This window comes from Pan troglodytes, chromosome 3 (genome assembly GCF_028858775.2).
Source record: "Pan troglodytes isolate AG18354 chromosome 3, NHGRI_mPanTro3-v2.0_pri, whole genome shotgun sequence".
Taxonomy (NCBI): Eukaryota; Metazoa; Chordata; class Mammalia; order Primates; family Hominidae; genus Pan; species Pan troglodytes.
The window spans coordinates 109,607,218-109,624,773 of record NC_072401.2 but is presented as its reverse complement, the minus strand read 5'-3'; the positions used below and the strand labels follow the sequence as shown (position 1 = coordinate 109,624,773).

Here is a 17,556-nt window from a genome sequence, read left to right as displayed (position 1 = left end):
AATTACATACATATGTATTTAGACTTAAGGAGAATTCTTTGTGACTTTAAAAGAATCAAGTAACCTTAGGGATTCCTTGTCAACCTATCTGTTCTCCATTAATTACTTAACAATTGGCCTAACTGAAATGAAGTGTTTTTACATACAATATGTCAACCAGGAGCAGGGAAGAGAATTATATATTAGGCTTCTTCCTCAGCTACAAGATAGTTACACAGATTAACAAGAAGAAATACACATATCGAACAGAAATTTTTTGGCAAAATGATCTAAGTGTAGCACATAAAATTAAGCCTCCCAGAGTTAATCCTTTATAAATTTAGATAGTTGCCTATATACTAGATAACAACTCTTTCAGTAGAATCTAGAAATTTTTCTAGAAATCTGCAAGCACAGGTAGAATCTTTGAGTTTGTCTACAAGGCAAAACATAATTTCAAGTGTATAAATCTCTGTGTTTGTGTGTAGCTAGATGGCCTAATATATTTATATTACAGTTTTAGAGTTGTGTGTGTTCTGTATATTTTAGTCCAGTTTGTTAGTATTAGAACAAATTAAGTTAGATGGATAACACTTATTTTTGTAAAAACATCAGTCAGTAGTGGAAGAACTGTTTGAACTACATGTTTTTAAAACATCTGGTTTGCTGCTAAGCTATTTAAGAGAATAAATACTGTCAATCTAAAATAGAGCATAATAATCCAGTTACAGTATTTTGTAAACAAATCTTTTATGTAGGGTCTGATTTATCTTAGAACTATTAGATTTTCAGATGAAAAATACAGTAATATAAAAGGGAAGTCAGTGCATCATTGATTGTTCTTTGGATCCTCCCAGGAAAGCATCCAGATGGAGGCCTCTACAACAAGGGACCCTCCTACTCGAGTTATTCCGGGTACATAATGATGCCAAATATGAATAACGACCCATACATGTCAAATGGATCTCTTTCTCCACCCATCCCGAGAACAGTAAGTAACATGCTGATGTTGCAAATTATGTTCAGAAGTGCAAATTGATTTGTATTTTGGCAGAATGTTTATTTTTCCAAACTCATTGGTAATGCTTTCATTATATATAACTAGTCGTTGCTAAATAAGAGCTGTTATGAGGAATGGCCACCTTAAAACAGTGCTACCTTTGATGTCTTGCCTTTGAAATTTTAGCTTTTGGCTTATTGATTAAAATAAATATGTAACAGATCATAAGTTATAAAATCAAGTGAAGTTACATCAACAAATCCCTGATTTTATGAGTATTGTGCATTCTATGCTGATGAGAGGAAAAAATTGATTTACTTTTTCAGCTAAGTAAGGACTGTATAGCTTTTAATGCCCACAAGCTTTCTAGAATCAGAGCTACTTTAGCTCATTTGGAGCTGAATGTTTGTTATGTTACTTTGGCTTTTCAAATGGTGTCTTATTTTATTGTATCGGCCAATGTTTCCTTAGGATCGGTTTGGCGGGGATGAGTTATTTTTGCTTTATTGTCAATTGTTGAGAAAGCATCACTCAAAGATAACCCTAATGAAAGTTGTTCCTTTTTTTTTAATCTTGTGGTTTAGTTAACTTTTAAAATTCTAAAAATGCAGTGGTATTATAACTGCATTATGCAAATGCATAACATTATAAAGAATTTCAGGTTTATTTGATGATATTTCTCTTAGGAAGTGGAAACCTCATTTAAGTGAGAAAACACCTAAATGGTAACTTGTGTAGTATGTAGATGTAAAATGTGCTGGTGATGGAGTTCTCTCTTAGAATTAGCCCACCAGCGTTGGTGACAGACTTTTTACTGACCCATCAATATATTTACCTTCTCTCCAGCCCCACTCTCCCTTTATCACCTAACCCCCAATGAAAAACACATGTCTATGGGTCTCGGGGATTAGGGTTCCAGTCTCACTGACAACCCTGGAGGTCAAATCTAAGATTGTAAAATGGAACCTATAGTGTTTGACTTACTTGCCCAGTGTTTCTACCAACTGAAAAAAATCAGTCACAAACATCTGGGAAGAGTAACGTTGTTAATACCTTAGTGAGCAAAATCTGGGAGTGAGAAGATTCACTAGCAGAGAATAGTGGCTCAAAATCAACAGTTATCAACAAGAGTATTTGTGGTTATCATTACACATAATCTTCAGTTGTTGAAATGATACTTATATCAAATATGATCACTTTGAGCACTGCGATTTAGATGTTATTGTAATTATTTTCCAATAAATTGCTAAAGGATATTTGATCTCTCAGCTAGGGAATAAGCTTTTTCTAATTTTTATATAGTAGTTAAAGTGGAGATCTTGGGGTTCTAATCTTGAGGGAGATCTTGTGATGGTTGCTGTAAGAAATAGGTATTTCATATTTTATTTTAAGGCTTTTCAAGTATTTAATGATAAAGATGTCTGTGTGATGAGGATGAATCTCCTACTTAAAAAGTAATTTAAAAAAGCAAAAATAGTTTAATGTTTAGAGGCCCCTCAAATAAATGCTTGAGTTTTAAAAGTTGTAGGAGACTTTAAATTTTTGAACAAAACATACAAATATATAGATATCTCTTTAATATTTGGGCAGGTTCTTTTGCTGTTTTTGGAGGGGGTGGAGAAGAGAAGGAGAATATGTTTTAGATAAGGAATATTTGAAGATTCCTGTTAAATCATTTTCAGAATAACAAATAATCTTTCCAAATCAAAGTAGTGTTGGTGACAATAGAAAATAGCCACAAAACAGCCTTACATTTTTCAGCTGTGAGTATACAGCATTTGTGGAATTTATTTCTTAAAAAGATCAGCTACTTCTCCTTTCAAAATGGTAATTTTAAAAAATCAATATAATGAAAATTTATTGGTATTTATAAACAATCCCTAAGAATATTGAAAATTAAGCTGATCTTCCTCTTTATGCCAGCATTCTGCCTTGTGTTTCCACAGTCTTTTCTCCCAATCTACCAGTATACTAGTCATTTTGAAATTTTGATAGAAAATATCTTTTGATAGAAAGTATTTATTGTTAGTGTATGTATTAAAATTTTGAGGTCAGTGAATCAAACAGTCATTCATTGTTTAGGAAAGATTTGTGGCCAGAATAAATGTTGGTCTGGGTAGAGTGTAGGAAAGAGGTGTGGTCAGGAAACAGTTACCTTACCCTGTTATCTGTTGCTTTGCTTTATTCTGTTAAATATTAGGATGTATTTATTTTAGGCATGTTTTCTTGAGATATTCTGCAGTTTGCACAATTCCAGAAGCTTTTCAGCTGTAACCACAAGACTATGTAAATTTTTTTTTTAGGGTCCAACCGAAGTGAGTTACAATCTTTGGTTTTTAATACCTAACAGCTGTTTTTAATGTGTCGGAGATCAAAAACACTAACCGGAAGACAGCCTCTCTTCTTCACCCCTAACCACACTTCTGCCTTCTTGCTGTTTAACTCTGTCCTTAGCAGGTCTGAGTGTTTGTGTCACTAACATCCACAGTGATAGATTTTCATCTAGGGTGTCAGGAGCATGGTGACCATTTGTGTTTGGGCTTAGGATGGGAGCATCCCCTTGGCATCCTGCTTCTTGAATTTCCATTACAAACAATTGCTTGTTTACTGCATCTGCTTCCCAAAAGTGTTAGGACTGGAAAAACACCTGGGGTGGGGGAGGGACCTGACCACTCCTTCCCTAAACAGTCTTCTGTTTGTATCTAACTGCAGACAATCCAGAGGATACCAGCTATGACCAACTGGCATGCAGAGAAATGTTTCTGCTGGAATCTAATTATAAAAAGTGCATATGCTTTTGCTTATTTTTTAGACAAATGCTACTGTGTGTATGCTGGAACAGATTTTACCTATGACCAATATACAGTATTACCTGTTCAGGAGCACCACTTTCACCTACTCAGCTTTTTTTCTTCTCAAGGGGAATTTTAATTGGCAAATTACATCCTTCTAGAACTGGAATCCTTAGGGATGTGAATGTGTCTATACCAGAAATCTTATTAATGGGTCTCTCACAGAATTTTAAATAAGAATTCTTAGTTCAGATAAATTGGGTCTAAGAAGAAAGCACCTATCATGACATATTTGGTGTCAGCGTGAGTTCTTAGGGCATAGTAAACTTTGGCTTGAGTTGGTCTTCTTCACAGAGAGTGAAGAGAAGATGCAAAAGCCTGTTAAATATTTTAGAGCCAGGACCCTGGAGAGTTTATTAAAAGCATACTCCCAAACCTTTCGTTCTCTGAACTTTATTTATGAAAATCCCTGTAGGCCAATGGTAAAGTATTAAAAGAAAAAAATAGTTCTTTACATCCCTAGTTTGGCTCTGGCAGTTGTGTGCCTGAACACCGTGTGAATGGTGAGCTTGGCCAGCTTTAATGTAGTGAAAGTTCCCACTGGCCTAATGCACTGTGGTTATTCATCTTAGGCGTCAATCTTCCATTTGTCCCGCATGCAACCCAAATGTTTAACACCTTAGAAAAGAAACATCTCATTTCTCTTCAGATGCTTGGGGAGGGAAAAGCAACACAGTGCAGGAAGCTGCAGCAAACGTTGCAGCTCAGTCACATCAAACCACAATAACACCTGGTCAGTGTAGCGCTGCAAACTTCATTGTTTTTGGTTCTTTGTGATCTTTCTAAGAGTCAATTTTTAGGTGGGAAAGGAAAGATATGGGTGTTCTCATTTCAGCTATCTTTTAAAACGTTTATTTGTTTATTTTTTTAAAGTAGAAATTGCTATGAAAATGTTCCATGAGTTCTTTTCTAATTACCTTGTATAACTTAGTTCTGTTGTGACTTTTACCTTAAGGGAATCAACACTTTGGTTTCCATTAAACAGAATTATACCTATTATAACTTTGTCTTACCTACCCTGCATATTTGTACTTGCTTATAAACAGCTAAAATCTGATTTTGTCATTGTTCACATCTGGAATTAAGGAACTAAGTTGGACTTGTCTAATCAGTAAGCTTCTGAATGTACCACTGTATGTGACATTGTTGGATACCTTTGAAAATAATCACATAAATAATATTCAAGGATAGATGGAGACTAAGGCTTATATCTCATGCAAGATTTTAAAGGTAGAGTATCTTTTCACTTTATTGCAAGAAGCTATTGAATTTGACTTAACCTATAAATAATTTTCACTTTTCTATTTTAAGTTGTGCACTTTTTGAAGCTAAACACATTGAGTTTTCCCCTTCAAGTGGAGAATAAGTTTTAGAAAGTGTATTATTCTAACTCAAATGTATATATATATGTCAGGAGAATGTGTGGGAAAATTCCTCAGAGCCCCCAAAGTTTCCTGTTTGATCCCTCCTTCATTGCATTGCTACAATTTGGGACAAGATCATAGTCAGAATAATTGGAAGCGCTTGCCATTCCCCCATCAAATACCTTATGGCCAGTTTGCTTATTTAAGTGTGCCGGGAAGCCATACTACATGTAACCCTTGCAGAGCTAATATTGCATTTGCATGCCTGGTCCTTATTCAGATAGTTTTTTTGAAATGACCCTAGTAGTTTCTTCTTCATTGATAAAGACATGAGAACAACCCAAAAGATAGTCTTAAAAAAAAAAGACCACACACTAAAAAAAAGACCATTGAGCCAACCCGCAAAAATCTTGCTTTTGAAGTATTTTTTCCACTCCCATACAGGTCTTAGATTTGCTCTCATCAACCTCATTATTTTGATCGAGTCTTCCCTGTGGTCCGAGACCCTTATGTGATTTAACAGAGCAGAGGTAGGGTCTCACAAATGGGACTCTCTGGACTTGAATTTGTAGACTCACAAGCACTTGCTATAATATCAATTTTGTAGTGGATGAGTTTTTTTTTTTTTAATGTTCTTTAGACAGAACCATTTGGGTTTATGTGATTGAATTTTTTTTTGAGCAATCAAAACACTTCATTTTTGACTCCTTTTGTTCCTCATTTATGTATCATAGACATGATTGGAATTTTATAAAGCTGATTTCCTTTTGATTTTGGTAAAAGACTTGGAATTTAAAGAGAAAACATGCCAGCACTGTCTGTAGCAAGCAGAAACACATATTTGTTTTATTCCCAGGTAAAAGTAGAGCTCAGCATTATGTAGGTGCTGCTGTCCTGGGACTAAAGGTTGCTCTCTCTCTCTCTCTCTTTTTTTAAGGGAATGTTCATTTAAAACTTGTCCTCTTTGAAGCTGTTGCTTAAGTGTTTGTGCTGAGCTGAGCCAATCTATAGGAAGCTAGTACTGTAGTAATCAAGACACTTAGTACTCTTCTGTGCTATCCTTACACGTCCTTACTTATTTAGAAAAGGCAGCCATTGGATTTTATTCAGATAATTAAAAAATTATACTTTAGGTTCATGATTACTTTTTAAATATTATGATCTTGAATTACCTGCCTAGGAACTGTAGACTCTGCTATAAACTCTTTTAGGGATATAAATCATCCAGTGTCTCAGATAGAGAAGATGAAAGCCTTAAAACATCCTAGAGAACAACAACAAAGACTGGGGGTGGAGGTGGAGGGAGTTGGGAGTTAATCTGTACCAAAGTGAAGAGCGGGGAGTTGAGCAGAGGACTGGACAGGGAGCAGGAGGCATTGCTAACTCAGAAATTCTGATAATCTAGCTGGGACTATTTGCAGACTGTTAGCACAGGCTGTGTAGAGGATTATAAAGTTTCTGTAAAAGAGTGCATTTGTATAATACCCACTGTAGCTAAACCTGTAAACCTGCTGCAATTATCCACTTGTTATCTGTAGATCACTTACAAAGCTCACTGAGCGATGGTACTCACATGCCTTCAATCTGTATAGGGAAAATTGCAAGGGCAGTGCAGAGCAAGCAAGAGTTTTGTTGCCAACCCCATTTTTCCATTTGTAGGAGAAATAGGACTAGCAGAGAAGGTTGCATCACAGAGTGTCTAGAAATACAGTTTATTTTTGCAGCTAGCTAGGGACAAGTAGAATCTTTAAAAAGCTGGATTTGTTGACCGTTGTGTCTACCTATGCTCACACATAATCCTATGTGGAACTTGATGACAGTTTTGCAGATGAAATTTTGATCTTCATCATAGTAATTTATTGTCATTGTTATGTTCACCTGTAAAAAGTTGCCTATTGCTCGAGGCAGGTGGATCACCTGAGGTCAGGAGTTTGAGACCAGCCTGACCGACATGGTGAAACCCCATCTCTACTAAAAAATACAAAAATTAGCTGGGCTTGGTGGCAGGTGCCAAGCTACTCAGGAGGCTGAGGCAGGAGAATCTCTTGAACCCAGGAGTCTGAGGTTGCAGTGAGCCCAGATCGCACCATTGCATCCAGCCTGGGCGAAAGAGCTATGTGTGTGTGTGTGTGTGTGTGTGTGTGTGTGTGTATAGAGAGAGAGAGAGAGAGAGAGAATGAAGAGGTAGATATAAGTTAGGGTCTCTAAAAAGGAGAGTGGTTCTAGGGTAGCTTAATTTTCTTTTATTATTGTTGTCAGCTTCTGAATGAAACAGTAACCAAAGCAAAATTTTAAAATTTGACCTACTAAGATATATTTCTTTTATTTGTATAAGTTTATGGAGTACAAGTGTAATTTTATTACATACATAGATTGCATAGTGGTGAAGTCAGGGCTTTTATAGTATCCATCATCCAGATAACATATCCATTAAGAAATTTCTCATCATCACCCCCCTCCTACCCCCTCACCCTTCTGAGTCTCTACTGTCTATCGTTTGACACTCTATGTCCACATTATTTAGCTCACACTTATAAGCAATAATGTGATATTTGCATTTTTACTAAGATATTTTTATAAATCTTTTTTAATCCTGGAAACCTTACAATAAAAATTATAAAAAATGTTGATGATAGTTAATCATCTAGTAATCAGTTACCATCATAAAGTAACTGGGGGACTATCATCAGCAGTCCTCCAGTTTAAACTCAGGGACTGCTGATGAATTATGTTAGTTACAGTCAGCCTAGCACAGAGTAGAAACCTCAGTAAATGTGCTGAGTTAATAAAGAATGTAGAAGAAATTTTGCATGTGTGTTTTCTGGATATTTCCAAATGATCTGTCTTTATGAAACCAAATGCTATGTGAAAAGTAAAACTTGAAAGTGTTTACTAAGTAATCCTTAGTATTTGATTATTTTACTTTTTCTCTTATTTTTTGCATTGGTGAATAAAGTAGCATTAGACCAGTGTTTTTAATGAGGAAGTCAAAACTACTCCTTATAGAATATTGAGTTTCCAGATAACTCCTGAAAACAGTCAGCCGGGGGAGTGCACTACTGGAATAAATAAAGAATGGACTAGACCCTCATATGAGGATTTATCTTAGGAAGTACTTATCTGTTAGTTAGGTCCTAGAAACCTAATTGAAGAAATGGAGATGATAAAGCTGCTTTTTTCAGAAGGATTCTTGAGATGGAAACACAATACTAGTAAAAAGAAAACCATCTTCAAGTATGTTTCAGAATCATGTGGTTAATGCTTTTCAATTCATTTTTATTCTCTTGGCAATAGAAGGAACTTTTTTTTCAGTATCACGAGGTATTTTCAGCTATTAAAAAGTTCTGTCCTTTTCAAATACACATGGCAGCCTCAGTGCTGACTTTTCTAGGCCATTGTGTTTTGTAAACTGATTCTATCCTTTTGCAATGTGGTGAACAAAATTTTTGAGCCTTAATTAGGGAGAGATAGGTAGGCAGTGCCCTATGATGGCTAAACATAGAGAAGGGAAGGACTAGGCTAGATGTTAAAAGACCTGAGATCTAATGTCAGGTCTCCATCATCTTCTTCTGAAAACTTTGGGAAGGTTAAATGGCATATTAATATCGGGCTTGTCTACCTGATCTGGTTGATGAGAAGTTCATATGGCACAAAGCCTTTTAAAAGCGCTGTTTTCTAGCTGTGGCCGCAGAGCAGGAGTCTAAGATGGTGTAAGTCAGTGCCTTGGGCCCCACCTGGTGGGATTTCTGCAGCCATAAGAAGTGCTTGACTCTACCCGGGAAACTCCAGAGAAAGGGAAGAAACTTTCGGTTCCTATTGTGCCATCATGCTGACTCAGAATTTGGATACTGGGTGAAGGCCTTACACAAACCTTTAGAAAATGTTTGCATAAATAAAAATTCAGGGGAATGTCATCGTATTTTTACAGATCTGATTTTCCTCTCTTGGGCTCGCTTTGCTTATGATTGTTAGGAGAGCAGCAGATTTTCTTCTTTAGCACCGTAATCCACCATGAAAGGGAATGAGACGTATGAGGGAACAGATTTCTAAATTTCAGGTTTGTTAGCCGAAAGTCTCATATCCTTCTAATATTTGATATGAAATTGCCAGATAACTCTTAACTACTTGAATGGAGTTGAATTGAGGTAAGAATATGTTTTTGGTTAGGAGATTTTTTTTTCCCCCTTAATCCCATAGGAGCTGGGGTTTTCTCTCTACTGCAAAAATTATAGAGAAAGGATATCCAGGAGCCGTATGAAGGACAATGGGCAAGTTATTTTTTTTGCCCTTCGAATTTCCTTCTGGCTTAAATTTTTCTAGCTTTCTTGTCACCGAAAAGGATCACGTCCAAAGGGATGTGTTGGCTGGACAGCAAGGAGAAATCAATGTTTTTCTAGCCTCCTGGGAAATTCCAGCTTCTTTCCTTTCAGGACTTTTCTTTTTCTTTCAGTAAAATCCCATGAATGTTAAATATTTATATATTGGATGCAGCTTTCTTTGTACAGGATCCCTCAATTTTGAACACTATAAATGGTACCTTAAAATAATTATGGTCATATCATCTTTGTATACTGGTTAAAATGACCTGGATCAAGGGAAAAAGGTGCTGAAATCTTATCTCAAATATATTAGACTTTGTTTTGGCATCTTAAAGTCTGTAACAAAACCAAAATATGAAGTAAATAATATTTACTGTTTATTACAGTTGGGCTGACCAGTCAGCTGTCTGGCAGTGTTAGGAAAATAATCATTGCTTGAATTATTTTTTTTTCTTATTTGTATTCATACATTAGAATTTTAAGTTAAAACTCAAGTTTTTTGGTTTTTTTTTGCTTGAAAGAGAAGGGAAAGCAACTGATTTTTTTTTTTTTTTTTTTTTTTTTTTTTTTGCTACTACCTTGTGCTACATACTGTGCGAGGCACCTTACAGGGTTGTCATATTTAATTTAATCCTAATGTGAAAACTGGGGCGAGTGTTATACTCCCGGTGTTAAAGACAAGGAATCCATCGTCAGCGACAGCAGTAACCTGCCCCAATTTAATACGCTTCCTTAAGGACCAAAGACTTGTTTGTTTTCATTTAAAATAGCCATATTTACCTTTAAGAATACAAAGTACTTATTAAATTCATCATAATATTGATTAAAATTGAAAGCAGAAGAGAAATTGTTACAATTTTCTTGAAAATTTCAAAAATGCTTAACCATTTTTATTAAAATAAAAAGAAATTTAAAAAGCAATACATGTTCACTGGAAAAATTAGAAAATTCAAATAAGCAAAAATAATACCAAATATTAAATTCCCAGGATCACATTGTTAAAGACGATCACTTTTTCTGTGTGGCCTTTTAGACTTCTTTCTGTGCACACATATAAATGTAGGTAAACAAACACAAATACTTGTTATATATTCATGGCAATAGGAACATAAGGTATCATTTTGCAACTTGCTTTTTCGCCACCAACTTATTATGTATATCTTTTTCTATTAATAAATACTCTTCTGTAACATCATTTTTAATAGATTGCCTAATTTATTTAACCAGTATTTTATTGGTAGACATTTAGATTGTATCACCTTTTTCCCCACCTTATGCAGTACTGTGATGAAGTGCATATATTCTAACTAAAAGTTTGCACAGATTCTGAATTGTTTCTTTGGAACAAATTGCCAGAATTGCAGTCAAAGGCAATGCACCTTTTTAGGTAGGAGTTACCTGCACTGCAATTTAATCTTAAAAACATGTTTATAAAGTTAATATTTAAAAATATGTACTTGTTTACATTCAACTTTCGTTGTGGTTAGTGTTTTGAGGCTGATAATTTTCATGCCTCTTCAAGTCAATAATTAGTCCAGCAAAGTCAGACAGAGGGAAAGTGTAATATCAGCTTTATTATTAATAAGGCCAGACAGTATCAGGCAGTATAATACCAACTGTATTATCAATAAGGCTACATTGGAGAACATGACTTGAACTGTGATACAAACCGTGGACTTCCTTTGATTTTCCTAAATTGAACACAACACCAAGCCACATGCCTCTTTTGCAGAGGCAGGGTGCTCACATCCTGTAGAACTGGAGACGAGACCAAACCCATGTTTGGGCAAGCTGGCCTGACAGAACAAAGGGTCAGTCTGTCCTTGCTCAGTTCCTGCTTCTAGGTTGCCAAAGAGATGAGTGTCCTTCCTTGTAGAGAGTGCATGAGGTGCTGGGGAGGGAAAAGGGCTACAGCCACTGCTGAGAGGGCAGCAGCTCCTACTTTAGTGACCAAGCTAGGGAGGAAGGGAAAAGGGTGAGGTGATTGTCTCTTTAGTCATGACTTGCAGTCAGTGAGACTAGGGTCCAACCAAGATAATGGTAAAATAAATGAGTAAATAAAAGAGAGCAGCAGCAAAGCACTGCTGTTGGAGTCCATATACCTAGATGCCACCACTCTGCTACTGACTAGATGTGTGTTCACACTCTTTGACCCTTGGTCCCCTCATCTGGCATTGGTGGTGGTATGGCTGGAAGGTGGCCAGTGGCCTCTGAATTACAGGTGTTTCTGTTAAAAAGGCAGATTACTGGCCCCGTCTGCAAATGTCCTGAATCACACACTACAGGCAGGTCATGTAGATGCACTTTTAACAAACTCTCCATTGATTCTTCTATAAAATAAGTTTTGGAAAAACATTGGCACAGTAGATGCTCAGTAATTTAACTGAGGTTCAGATAACGTAAATGACTTTCCAGAGGTCTCACACCCAGAAAGCAGTGGAGCTGGGACTCCAAGTGTGGCCCTTTGGCCCCAAGCTTACTTTCTCTTCACTCAACCATATTGGGCCCTAATTGAGACCACTGGCACTGTTCACCTCTAGTCAGATCTCATAAGGTTTTCTCCCCGAGTGCCTTGCCCCACTGGCTGTGGGATTAAATCACATTCTGGGGCATTATTTTTGAAAGCTTTCCACACCCTGGAACCATCTCCCTTTCAAGTCTTACCTCCTCACCACTCTGCCTTGCAGCTTATGATTCAGTTACACTCCCAGACCTGCATCCTAAACCCTTTTCCAAAACCCTGTCTTTGGATTCTTATAGTTTGCTCTCGCTGAAATGCCCTGTTCTCTATTCCCTGCCAGCAGGGTCTTGTCCATCCTTAAAGGTCTGGGGTAAGTGCTGCCTCCTCAATGAAGTTCCTCCGGATCCCACCGTCAGTCAAGAGTGCCTACTCTCTCTTTCGGGTCCTCATAAGTCCTCCCTCAGCTCTGTAGCCATGTTTTCCAATAGCTTTTTGTCTTTGTGTTTGTATTTCTCATTGATTGTTAGTTTCTTTAGGATAGGGAGCATGTCTTATTCATCTTTGTTGCCCAGAACCTGTTATATTACTTGCCACAGAGCAGGTTACTCACCAGATGTTTGTGGAATAAACAGAACAGAAATTTTAAAACTTCAAGAATGTAAGGCAACAACACCAGGTATCAATCCATATTTAAATGGAATCTCTTAAAAATATATAAATTTGTATGGAATCGCAAAGCCAAAATGGAGCTTAGAAATTATTTGAGCATTTCATATAGAATCCATGGACTAGACGTTAGTTATTAGTTTTGAGTACTTAGCACATGCCAGGAACTGTTCTAAACCCCTTCTATGCGTTAGCCCATTTAATCCTCATAGTAACTCAGTGCTATCTCTAATATCCCTGTGTTACAGTTGAGGGAACTGAAGTATAGAGAAGGTTGAGCAATGGCATGCAGGGCATAGAGAAGGGTAAGGACGACTGTAAACAGGTCAAGAAGTGGAAGGTCAGATAATTTACCCTGATTGCACAACTGGTAAGTAGTGGTACCAGATTGAGGCTCAAGTCTTCACTCTCACAGCAGGGTACTTTTTGCAACTTCAGTTTCTTATTACCATTTCTGCCACTAGCATGCAGAAGACGCTAGATGATTATTGAATCAGTGAGTTTCTCATAGGTAAGATGGAAATGATTCTTAGTAAGGTTTTGTGAGAATAAAATTGGAAATTGTACATTTCTTTAACATATTTTGGGTAGTAATAGCTATTATGATGCTAGTGGATAACACAAGAGTTCAAAGGTGACCAGTTAGATGTGGAGGAGGGAAAGAGTTGTGTAAAAGATGATGAGTGTTCTAGCCTGATGGTGAGAGGACAGTATTAATGGAAATAATTAATTTGGAAAGAGAAGCCAGTTTGAAGACAGGCATTCATGAGTTTAGCTTAGGAATCATTGTTTTCAGTTTTATGCTAAGAAAACAAAATTAACCAAGATCTGGAACCAAATCATTTTACATTATGGGCATCTTTTTGGTCCATACTTTATTTGATGTAAGTCAACAATGCCTCACAAAATCACTTCACTTACCTATGAAGCTTCCTGGACCTTGACCAGAAACCTCCATGTGATTATGAGAAATAAGTATTTTGTCCAAGGGTGAAGAGAGTACTGGTATTAATAATATACTAGCATGTAATATTTAATGATGTACTTTACATGCATTTTTCTTATTAAATCTTTACTATAACAGTATGAAGTGAATGCTACTAATATGCCTATGTTTCCAGTGAAGAAACTGAGGCACAGAGAAGTTACTTGAATGTCCATAGTCCCAACCAGAGTTTAATAAGTGGTAGGGAATTTGGATTCAAAGTCAGGTATTTTCAGGAGCTGGGGCCCAATTCATAAATCGGTTCATCTCTCAGAAGTGTTAAGAGTAATCCTTAGTCAATAAACTACTTTGAGGATTAAAGGTATCTGTTATACTTTTATTAAATAATGTAAATGGCTTAAATAAAAGGTTCTAAGAATACTTAGAAATTGTCTTCTGGTTCATTCAACACATAACCATGTGATTGCTCAATGTATTCTTGAAAATTCCCAGGAAATATTGCTTCCTGGGGTATATCAGACATAGTTTGATAAGTGTCTGATTTTTATGGGAATCTCTATTGCTCACTTCCAGAGGCCCAGTGTCCCCAAGTCTTAAGGACTAAATAGATTAATCAAATAGCTGTATGACCAAAGGTTTCATTATTTTTAGAATCTTTTTGGCAAATGATGTTGCCTCCTTATTACATAAGAACTGAGCATTTACAGGCAAAAGTCTGCCAAAGAGCATTCTTTGCACAGCAAGCAATTAAAATGTGGTATGTGCTTCATTTTTAGGAGCAGTTAGTGGTGATTTTTGTGGTATCATGATGTTGGTTTAAATAAGAGAAATTAGTTTAGAATTAACTGGAATTGTGATCATTCCTGAGAAGCTGCAACAGTGAGTTTCCTTTAAAAAGTGAAGAAACTTTTCTTTCTAAGGAGACATTAGGAACAGTCTTTTCTTCTTTTTCTCAAAAGGAAATATCTTTTTTTTTTTTTTTGGTTAACAGTAATATATAAAAACGGGGGAAAACCCATGAAAGAACAGAAAAAATAAATAAAAAGTACCTATATTTCTGTCATTCTGATATAATGGTTTCATTTTGATGAATTGTTTCATTTCAGACATTCTTTCTGTATCTATACCTGTAATACAAACGTTTTTGTAAATGAGCTTATAAGATTATTATTCTATTATAATCTTTTGTCATTAAAAATGTATTACGTGTGCTCATCTTTATGTGAATGTAGGTCTGTGTCATCAGTTGTAATGGCTGGATAGTATCCAGTTATATATATATACGTGTACACATATGTACATATATGTACACGTGTATATATACGTACATATATACACACAAATATATACACACTTTAATTTATTGGATTTATCCTCAGTTATGGATGTTAAAGTTTTTTTTTTGTTATTTTAAATACTACTACAATGAAACCGTGTTAAAAATATATTTATAATCTATTTGTTTATGTTACTTGCTGGTTCATAGCTTTCTAGATTTAAGATAACTTTTTACATAGTAAGCATGTAAACAGTTTTGACAAACTATTCATGAAATAATGGTTCAAAACTATTTTACACCAACATCATGTATCTGTTTCTTTACTCCTGCACAATTAAGATCTGCTTGCAAGTTAATATGTAAAGAACTCACTACTTAATATAAGAAAATTCATAGTAACTCAGTGCTATCTTTGATATCCGTGCAGCATTAGTTTGGTTCATTATTTATATTTAATTTCAGGAGTGAAGATGCTAATACAGCTCTTTTGACCCTCATAGGATGGTGCAATAACCAGAAAGCACATCTTATTCCAGTTCACTAATTATATGTTGTTATAGGAGTTTCTGAACTTATGCTAAAGTTTAAGGATAAACAAGTTTCCTGGTAGAATGAAGATAAATCCTAAAGAATGTTTTCAGGAATGATTTATCATTCATTCCATAAATATTCATTGAAGATACTTATTTTGACAGTCAGTGTGCTGAGCCCCATTGTGGATACATGATGATAAAAGCAGAGTCACCACCCTCGAGAAGCTTACAGATTAGTGAGGGAGAGACACTTGTGCAAACATCCACAGCTGAGCAGAGTGAGGCAGGCATGACATCACTACTACAACCCAGGGATACAGGTGTGAACAGAGCCTAGCCTGCTCACCCTGGAGTGTTGCAGCCTAGTAGAGCAGTTCCAGAGGACTGTCTTTATATGTACTATTCATTCTTTACCTGCTTTCAATTCCATGTGGCCCATTTGAAGCATGGTGGGGAATATTTGGTTTACTTGTTTAAAAAGGGTTGTGTAGACAACTCTGGGCTGGGCCAGGAAAGTTGCTTGATAAATGTTTTTTTTTTTTATTAAAAGAGCATTCATGTTAAGTAACCTAAGACTATTTAAGAATAGAACTCAGAAACTCAGAACTATTTATAGAGCATTTGAAATGAACAAGTTTATAAACATTGCTGCCAAGTTAACTGATGGTTGGTAAGAGTGGAGGCCAGGACTTAGACCCTCTTCTGTTTTATGCTGTTGGTACTGTGTCACTGTTTATTTAGTACCACCACCAGAAACCTTTACCTTGTGTGAGGCACTTGCTTTTTGTACTATTTAACCACATTTTAAATCGTTGTTGTTAAATTTGACTACAATTTGAATTGGGCAAACAATATTATGAAGGTAGATAAGTTTTCATTTATTTACATATGTCATGTAGTGGCTGAGAACATATGCTCTATATCTTAAGTGCCTGAGCCCAAATCCAGGATTAGCCACTTACTACAGGTGGGAAAATTGCTTTACCTTTTTGTTTCTGTTTCTTTACTCACAAGTACTTTAAAAAAATTTCTGGCATCCTAACAGTAAGTTGGAAAGAGTAGGAAATGACTGTTTCAAAAATATTATTTAGTTACCACATATAGGAAATACGTGGTCTGAATTCATTGCAGGGAATCACTCTACTGCTAGGAATAAGGTGTCAACATAGGACTGTGAATTGCAGGCTTGAGGATATTAGATCCCATTTAGTGAATAATGTGAAGCCAACAAAAAGTTACATAATACAGGATTATATGTACTAGATTTTATGAGGGCTTCTTATGTATCTATAGAGGAAAATGGAGATTAAATTTTTCAAAAAGAAATATTTCCTCCTAAGATGGCTGGGTATAAGGAAAAAACAGAGGCCTCTGTGTAGTGGTGAGAGAAATGTGACATTTAAGCTACAAATGAAAAAACGGTTCATAATTCAGGGCTATCTGAGATGTTTGTTTTTGTTCTTATTTGTTATTTTAATCTTGGGTTAATTCAATAATGTCTATGCAAATTTGAAAATATTGGCTACCTGAGAAAAACCTTTTAAAGACTTTTTTTTTTTTTAGACTTCTATTGTTGCTAATCTCGTGGTAGAGGAAAAAATACTGACATGGAGTTAGGCAAGTCATTGACTAGCCATGTATCCCTGAACAGACTAGTCCCTAACTTCTTCAAGCCTGTTTCCTTCTCTCCCTCCCTCCCGGGCCTCTCTCTGTACCCAGGCTGGAGTGCAATGATGTAATCAAAGCTCACTGCAGCCTCAACCTCCTAGGCTCAAGTGCTCCTCCTGCACTTCCCAAAGATTCAGGTATGAGCCACTGCACCCCACTGAGCCTCAGTTTTCTTATCTGAAGTTCTAACAAAGGACTGTTGTATAGACTAAGGGAAACACGGTTGTGTCAGTGTGCTTCCCGTGCTTAAAAGCTCCTGGACTTCTTATGGTACCAGACTTTAGAGCTCACTCAAAGAAAACACACTTGCATTTCTCTTGAGTTGTTTTATCGATACAGGTTGAGTAACCCTAATCCAATACGTGAAGTGCTTCAAAATCTGAAACTCTTTGAACACTAACATGAAGATCAAAAAACAAAAACAAAAAACTTGTCGGAGTATTTAGGATATTGATTTTCCCATCAGACATACTGAACCAGTAGGTATAT

General features: G+C 36.1%; 1 protein-coding gene across 15 annotated transcripts in view; it reads left to right on the top strand.

The window, feature by feature from the left end:
* LEF1 (lymphoid enhancer binding factor 1) overlaps positions 1–17,556 on the top strand; it is a 120,084-nt gene that overhangs the window by 3,525 nt on the left and 99,003 nt on the right. For all 15 annotated transcript variants that reach the window (XM_063809722.1, XM_009448108.5, XM_517386.8 and 12 more), the window contains exon 3: positions 837–970. In XM_063809722.1, the coding sequence (XP_063665792.1) occupies positions 837–970 (134 nt within the window). The remainder of the gene's footprint in view (positions 1–836; positions 971–17,556) is intronic.